Source organism: Salvia splendens, chromosome 15, assembly GCF_004379255.2.
Source record: "Salvia splendens isolate huo1 chromosome 15, SspV2, whole genome shotgun sequence".
In the NCBI taxonomy this organism is placed as follows: Eukaryota; Viridiplantae; Streptophyta; class Magnoliopsida; order Lamiales; family Lamiaceae; genus Salvia; species Salvia splendens.
Genome location: NC_056046.1, coordinates 10,585,499 through 10,594,667, shown reverse-complemented (window position 1 = coordinate 10,594,667; position 9,169 = coordinate 10,585,499). Strand labels below are relative to the sequence as shown.

Below are 9,169 nucleotides of genomic sequence, written 5' to 3'. Positions count from 1 at the left end.
GGATAATGCACTAATATACCTCATATAATGCACACATTAACAGAAAAAAATGCATGCTTATAGTTCCACAATTCATTGAATATATCTGAAAGTATGAACTGTGTCATGATTTTAGTCAGCACACCAGACAACATGTATAATGCGGATTTAACAGAATTGCTAATACCATCACTCACAATCTGAAAAAACAAATATTGATTTGAAGCAACACGATGTAAATTTTACCTGCAGCCTCTGTTACTTGTGATAGCGGACGACCCCTCTTCGGCATTTTCGATCTGGCAAAAACCACAAAAACATATCATGGTACTGGAATTCATCATTATTTAACCGAACCCAAAATGGGTCTGCAAAATCACGAAACCGCCGCCTTGGTCTGCAAAATCACGAAAAAAGGACGCCTAAATCACTGTTGAAACATACCTATTAGAAAGTAGTCGGTGTTTCCGAGTCGATTTCAGCGTTGAAAGCTAATTCCCTCCGAAAATTTGGTCGACAAAATCCAAAATCTCCAAACGCGCCGCTGGGGAGGTAGATTTCTAGGGTTTGGGTAGTGGAGAGAGTGGAAGTAGTTGTAAGGGTTGTGGGCGTAATGAATGAGGAAAGAAGGAGAATAGGAGCGTTTGAAATCCCGTGAAATTAGCATATTCCAAGATATGGCGGTTCAGCTTCTGTCAAATGGCCAAATTACCCCTGTAATGCATTAAGCCAACGTCTATAATGCAACACGGAGGTAAATTTATTAAAACAATCCGATCCGTCGATTCCTTAGATCTAACGGGTATTATTAAGAAGGAAAAAGGATGTAAGATGGGAAAAGGAGAATAAGGTCCCCCTATATATATATATATATATATATATATATATATATATATATATATAGGGGAGCGTTATTCTCCTTTTCACATCTTAGATCCTTTTTCCTTCTTAATATTACGCGTTAGATCTAAGGCATCAACGGATCAGATTGATTCTATAAAACTGGTTCCGTGTTGCATTATAGAAGGTGGTTGTATGCATTACAGGGTTATTATTGACATTTGACGGAAAAGTAACTGCCACATTTTGGTATCTGCGAATAATGCACCACATGGTCACGAGTAATGCATATAATTGACTATATAATGCACAATATGTGAACTGCAATTCATACGAATAAGATGTACCATGTTATGATGTTTGGACACACGTTTCTTGTTTCCCCTAAGGGTTTAATAAGCTTAGGGGCTAGGGTATAGTACGTAGACACGTATGTAATCTTCACATGGTAACGAGTAATGGATATAATTGACTATATAATGCACAATTTGTGAACTGCAATGCATACGAACAAGATGTGCTGTGTTATGATGTTTGACACACGTTTCTTGTTTCCCCTAAGGGTTTAATAAGCTTAGGGGCTAGGGTATAGTACGTACGCATTAATAACAAATTATAAAACGATACGAATAATTCACCAAATTGTCACGAGTAATGGATGTTATTAACTATATAATGCACAATATGTGAACTGCAATGCATACGAATAAGATGTACCATGTTATGATGTTTGACACACGTTTCTTGTTTCCCCTAAGGGTTTAATAAGCTTAGGGGCTAGGGTATAGTACGTAGACATTACTAACAAATTGTTGTTATTGGAATATACGTATGTGCATTATTTGGTTTAGGTAGTGCATTATGTAGCTGTTAATTGTCATTATCTCAGTATATTATGCATTATTAGAGGTATTGTGTATATGGGTTAATCAACGGATTGAAGATTACATACGTGCATTTAGTAATGTCTACGTACTATACCCTAGCCCATAAGCTTATTAAACCCTTAGGGGAAACAAGAAACGTATGTCAAACATCATAACATGGTACATCTTATTCGTATGCATTGCAGTTCACATATTGTGCATTATATAGTTAATAACATCCATTACTCGTGACAATTTGGTGAATTATTCGTATCGTTTTATAATTTGTTATTAATGCGTATGTACTATACCCTAGCCCCTAAACTTATTAAACCCTTTGGGGAAACAAGAAACGTGTGTCAAACATCATAACACAGCACATCTTGTTCGTATGCATTGCAGTTCACAAATTGTGCATTATATAGTCAATTATATCCATTACTCGTTACCATGTGAAGATTACATACATGTCTACGTACTATACCCTAGCCCCTAAGCTTATTAAACCCTTAGGGGAAACAAGAAACGTGTGTCAAACATCATAACACAGCACATCTTGTTCGTATGCATTGCAGTTCACATATTGTGCATTATATAGACAATTATATGCATTACTCGTGACCATGTGGTGCATTATTCGTAGTGGTTTCCAGCCATTATTAGATTACTATTGTACCCTCATAATGCACAAAATAGGACAAATAATGCAACACGGGATTAATTACCCAATGTTGATCTTGACCGTCCATTTCTCTAATCTAATGGCTGATATTAAGAAGGAAAAAGGAGGAAATATAGAAAAAGGAAATGGATACATCCCTATATATATATATCACCGGAAATGGAATGATCGCGTCAAATTCAATTTGAGCGAATTACCAAATTGTGGAGAAATAATACTTCAATTTGCATATTTCTTTACTTTAAAAGTTGGTAAACAAAGTCAAAATACACCCATAACTCACATATTTAGCCGTCAATAAATCTTTTGTATTTATAATTTACTTATCATATATTTGTTCCAACAAATTATGAGTCACATCACATGCAATGTCTACGTCATTTAGTGGTTGTTAAGAAAAGCACCGCCCTCATTAATCATAAGATGATGGATCCTTTGTATTGGATCGTGCATTGGATCTAATCTAAGGATTTGGAGTTTTGTTTTCCTTCTGAGATTTGAGTTTCACAAGCATCTCTTTTGTTTCATTATTTTACTTGGTTTGCACTGTTTCAAATCAATGCACAATTGCTAGGGTGAACAACATAAATTCGTTTTATTTTACCAGTCCTCTCTTTGGAATATTTAACGGTGAAATAGTCCTCCATAAATTTCATTGAATCATTACATTACATGTCCAATTTACGTCTAAAAACAGGCCATAACTTAAGAAATGTAGAACTTTGACCGAGGACAGTGTATGAAAAGCATCTTACCAAAGCATCAAAATATTGTGAAAATGTAAATCCATTCATCCAAATGGCAATCGACAAATTTTCTATTTAAGATTGGTTAGTGGGGAAACATGACTAGTAATAAAATGCTGTAATAAAACATTGAATACAGACAATTTTGTGAACGCCTTATATTACATGAATGTTCAGAAATATCTCATCTCCTTAGAGACTTGATCAGCAGTTGATCAGCAAATATCAAATCAATAATCAGTTTTCTTCTGTCATAAATTACAAAATGAACACAGTACATTTGAGAAACTGCAAGAATCAAGTAAATGAAGAAAATGGAAGAAGGCATGAGAAACATCTTTCGTTTCTCATGTGTAAACCGTCTCTTTCATTTGCATGCACTTCCTAAAACTCATGTAAGGTTCTCTGTGAGATAAAATCAATCCACGGTAAGAACAATTAATAAGTCTCCGAGGGTATACGTCACAAACCTGTTAGACCTGTTGTGACTTGCGAAGGGTCTCCAACAACGAGTTAGCCTTCCTCTTTGCCCTCTCCGTGCCTGTTTTGGCGAGCTCTGATAGGGGTATCACTGCGCCAAGCCTACTTAGGCAGGCAAGGTTTTCGTGATCTCGCTTGCAGAGCGAGAGTAGGATGGCGGATGCGTTCTCCTTGTTACGAGGCAGACCTGACCGCAGAAGGTCTATCAACACCGGTATCGTGCTGGCTTTTATGATGGCTGCCTTAGCCTCTTGGTGGCTGGCTAGGACAGACAGAATTGTCAGAGCTTCATCCACCATACAGCTGCTGGAATATGTCAGCATTTTCAGTAGCGCCGTAATAATGCCGGCCCTAACAGCACGCCCCTTGTTTCCATGGTATATACACAAATTGAATAATGCAGTTGCAGCATCTTTCTTCCCTCTTGGGCTTCCATTCTGAAGCAACTCCACCAAAGCTGGTATTGCCCCAGATGCACCGATTGTTATTTTGTTTTCATTGGCCAGGGACAGACTGAAGAGAGTGGCAGCTGCGTTCTCTTTAGCTTCCATGCTTCCAGCTCTGAGGATTTGAACGATTGATGGGATTGCGTTTGCAAGCATTATGAGTACCTTGTTGTTTTCATAAATGGAGAGATTCAGAATAGAAGTCACTGCGTTGTCTTGAATTTGAGCATCCTCGCATGTTAATAGATTGACAAGGATTGGAATAGCTCCTGCTTCAGCAAGCAATATTCTATTGTCTGTACTTCTCTTGGACAGAGACCGAATTTCAGCCACTGCAGCCCTACGTTCCTCAGTGGACCTGCTAGAGAGCTTACAAACAAGAGCCTCAACAGCTGCTATTTCTCCTGTAACATCACGAAATGACCCATCACTCTTTTTTATCCTTCCATTCATCAGTGGTGACATCTGCTCCACACCGTGTTTCATACACCATTGTGATATTAGACTTCTCAAGACATAATTTGGAGTGAGGGTGAGATGTCTTAGATTCTGCTGAGTTTTTGGGCATGTTGTGTTGCCACAGTCTATCCACCTCTGTATATAAGATCTCTCATAGGTCTGAAACATTAAAAACATGACTGAATCAGAATTCATTTCAACGGAATCACAAAGGAAACAGATAGAAAGGCATTTGGTATTACTCTTACCTGCCCTGTGGCCACTATCACAGGATCCTTCATAAGTTCAAGAGATATGGGACACATAAAATCGACTGGAATAACAGGAGAATCAAGCTTCTTGTTCTCATCGACATTTCTGCTGCAAGTTAAGCTTTCTATCCTCGCAGAATCTATGTCCTCAGGGGGACTGATCTCAAGTGATGAGGACGAATCTCTTGAACTTTCCACATTTGGGATATCATTATCTGTAGCATGGTTTTCTAAACCATTTCCTTCCAAGAGGCCTTCCACTTTTTTCCCTACTTCATGATCAATGATCCCAATATTCTCCACATGGAGACTACCAACTGACCCGCTGCTGGAACGAAATGGATCGATCTCTTTATCCAGTGGCTGAGACAGTGCCCTATACAGTATGCTTGATTTGAGAGGCCCACCGTATTTTTCACTGGCCCGACTCAACTGTGATCTAACTAATTCGACCTGGGATAAAGAATTATGTCAGATGTAGACCCAGTCGAGAAGGGAATATAAAGTTGCTCAAAGTCAAAACTCACCTGTTCTTGCACTTCTTCTGAAATGTTAAAATCATCATAAGGTAAATCGATCAATGCTTTGCCCAATTTCCATGTCACGCACTGAAACTGAAAGTAAATTTTCTTCGTTGCCCCATCCTAGAACCAAAAGAAAAGGACAGACTTTATCAGAGGAAGGCAACACTAAGACAAGTTCAATCAGGAACAGCTTGTTCCTGGCTGGTTGTTTAACTCTGATGCACTAATATTGACTTATGCCAGTTGGATCTGCAAGAATCTGGAGATAACCAGACTTCCACAGAACAAATAGGAAATGCATAACCTCTTTTAGTCTGCCCACTTCATAGGCAACACTCGGAAAACTACAGTTCATTTCCAGCAATACACGCTCCGTTTGGTGCACTTTACATTTGATGGTATAGATATCTGATTCTTAAACATTAGGGGTAGTTTTAAGAGATCGCCCATTTCAATCCATGAATTTACCACAGCCGAAAATTTTATAATGATATCCCACAACACGAGTAAAACGAGATATCAAATCAGTAAGTCATAAAACAAACTTTGGTTTTCATTCCCAAAAACCAGGCCAATTAATTATACGCAGCAGGAAACAGCTACAATTTCTACATTATTTCACACGTTATCTAAAGAATGATTCAGATCAGACGCAAATCAAGTAACTGAATATTCAGATCACTGGCAACTTAATCCCATTTCCAACCTAAACTTCATCTTAATTAATCTCACAAAAAAATGAAAATCCACAAAATGTAGTACGCACGACTCATGCAACAGCAACACACAGCAGAATGCAACCTAAAAAATCAAGGAGAAATCATATTAGTGCATACTTACATTGGAATTGTCGAAGTTGTTAGCGGCAAAAATGAGCCTCTTAGCAGCCTGAAGCGCCATTGTGAGATCAGTGAGGAAGGAATAGCAGGACGAAGATCCCATGCCCCCAATTTCCGGAACTTTGTTCGAATCCCTAATTTCCTCAAGCAAATAAGCCAAGAGTGAGACTCTGCGGGCCAAGTCGGAGCAGTCTTTCTTGAAGAAACCAGAGAAGCCGGCGTTAGATATCCGGGCAAGGTCACGGATTAGGCTCAGCGGAGCGGCGGTGGCGCCGCCTTCCGCCGGCAAGGTCTCTCCGCCGGGCATTGTGAGGGGAGAGAGGGAGAGGGAGAGGGAGAGTGAAGAGGGCGAGCGCTTTGCAACCAATATTTTACCGGACTTATTTGCTTTTAGAGCTGCGGTTGGTAAACAATTTTTTTTTTGTAAATGAAGTTGGCAATTATTTTATTTTATTTTATTTTTTTCGTAAACGAAGTTGGCATTTTTTTTATTTTTATTTTTTGCATATTATTGCTGCTAGTTAAATATTTATTCTGTATTTATATTTAATATAGTAGGAGTATGATTCTGTAGGCTAAAATGGATGATGGGGCAGTGGTATTCTGTTTAATGCAGGTATATCATTATTTGTGTAATAATTTTCTGCTAAATGCAATACTACTAGATTTAAGAATATAGTATTTTCAGACGTGGGTCAGTAATCTTTTACTCCTATTTATTTAATTTAAAATGTAATGCACTACTACCAAATTTGGTTGGACAAGTTCTAAACTAAATTTGATTTGGTATAATCGACTAGAAAAAGGATTGATTCTGTCATACAACTTACAACAGAATAGAATTAGACGTGTTGCCTTTCATATGGTGGAAGAATTCGTTGCAATTTCATCATTATGGATTTAATTTGTACCACATATATTATTAAAAGTTGCTTATAAAGAATAAGATGGACTTATCTTCGCTCGGTACATCTTAAAATCACTATTTTTATGTTTCTTTTGTTATCCCTTTATTTTGCCGTGTAGTCGTCGGCTGTTCTCAATTAATTGTTAATTAGAGTATTTGTTAATTTTCATGATGATCATTCGAAAAAATATATTAGAGTTGTTAATTACAATTATGATTAATTAGGAGTGAGGTCCAAATGTAATTTATTCAAGTCAGCATCTAAAAAAAATATTAAATGAAAGAAAAAAAGTTTTATTAATAAGAAATGGAAATAATATTAAAGGAGTATGAAAATGCTAGATTCCAGCAAACGAGTGTGGTAAATGATAAGCGTGTGATTGGGAAACAAATAAAAGCATACAGTTGGAAGAAGAATATTGTGAGTGTGCACATATTGGTTGCCAAGATAGCCTTTGCTTTAATTACAAAAAAAATATAGCCTTTGCTGTTATAACTAATATAAAACCAATCTCCAAGAAAGCTGATTATGTAGAAAAGTTACTTTATTCAAAAATTACTACGACTACGACTACGACTACTATTATTAAAAATTAAAAGTTTTTTTGTTAAAAATAATTATTTTTGTGAATAAAAGTTATAATCCCTAATAAAAATGACACTTGTTAATCTCAATAAAAGTTAGTACTACAAAATGGCTGGGTTCAGACCGGATCCCGATCCAGGTCGAATTTAATCCACTTTCAATTATTAGTTTTGATTCTTTCAATTTTTTCACTCGATAGATAACACCTTAGCAAATTCTTTAGCCATAGAATATACTCCCTCCGTCGCATTTTAGGAGTCCCGGTTGAGTCGGACACATGTTTTAAGAAAGTGTTCGAATGAATAAATAAATGTTGTAGTGGATGTTGAGATCCACTTTTAACACTTTTTTACTTACTTTGAATACATTTTTTATTAGTTTATCCTAACCGGGACTCTTAAAGCGGGACACCTGAAATTGATCAACTGGGACTCCTAACGCGGGACGTAGGGAGTAAAAGGAGTACTGGTTACAATTATTAAAAACAAGGTTATTCTATAGATTCCGCCTATTTACATGAATCACTTCTTTGAATTGAATTTACATGTACAGCAGTGAATCACATAGACAAAATTCGATAATTTATTTGGTAATTTAATATGTATGAAATGGTTTTAGCAAATTAATCATATGTATATTTTATATCTAAACGAAAAGGATTATGAAAATTCTAGTGTATTACTTGTAACTTAAGAAATTTTGTCAAAGAGAAAAAATTTTATTGAGAAAAAGTTACTTCATAACCTAACCCTTTGAGCAATTTGTAATAATCTCTTACGATCTTATAACAAGGTATTCCTACTTATAAAGCCCGTTATATATATTTTGGTGCTCATCATTAAAGTAAGCTCTAAATAGACAAATAAAAATAGAGAAAAAGTTGACTATCATCAAGAAATAAATTGAGTATAAGGTTAATCGTCTAACTGATTTTAATAATATAGAACAAATGATTCTCCCAATAGTTGTATGCCAACTACCCCAAAGTATACATTTAAATACTAGTAATATAGTATATGGTTGTAGAGAGACAATAAGTTTATAACTGAAAAACAAACGAAATTGCTTAAATAGTCAACAATAAGTTTGCGATTTCTCAAATCACAACGCAATTGGCGTTGGCCAATAACATTAGTTGGCAGATGAGTACGAAAGTCATAACTCATAAACGTGTATTACAACGTTTTATGCAATTTCATTTCTGGAAAGAGTATTAAAAAAATTTCTTTAACAGGTAAAATGAATTCTTCAATTTTATTTGTGTCGGTTACATGATATTGTCATAGTTGGAATGTAGGATAAGTTAGGCATTTTCATTCAAGGCATACAAGAATTGATTGTTAGGTTTGGAACATATAATTAATTGAAAGACTAAAATCCATTTATTATCCTAAATATATGTTTATTTTATGATTTTGATCAAAAATATATTAAATTTGATAACTAAGCATTCTTAATTTATCAATCTAGTCCGTCTTTTAATCGATTTAATTTCAAAGCAACTGTGATGTGTTCAGTATTTCATTATTATATACTAGTTGCATTATTTAGTTAGATAAATTAG

At 35.8% G+C, this 9,169-nt stretch overlaps 1 protein-coding gene across 1 annotated transcript; it reads right to left on the bottom strand.

Annotated features, from left to right (window-relative positions):
- Nucleotides 1–3,216: 3,216 nt before the first annotated feature.
- On the bottom strand, nucleotides 3,217–6,487 carry LOC121769359 (U-box domain-containing protein 11-like). Its single transcript, XM_042166143.1, has 4 exons — nucleotides 6,114–6,487; nucleotides 5,277–5,393; nucleotides 4,747–5,202; nucleotides 3,217–4,657 (listed from the first exon to the last, which is right to left on the bottom strand). Exons 1-4 carry the CDS (start codon nucleotides 6,417–6,419, stop codon nucleotides 3,587–3,589), a joined length of 1,950 nt encoding a protein of 649 aa, XP_042022077.1. The 5' UTR covers nucleotides 6,420–6,487; the 3' UTR covers nucleotides 3,217–3,586.
- Between the last annotated feature and the right edge of the window lie 2,682 nt (nucleotides 6,488–9,169).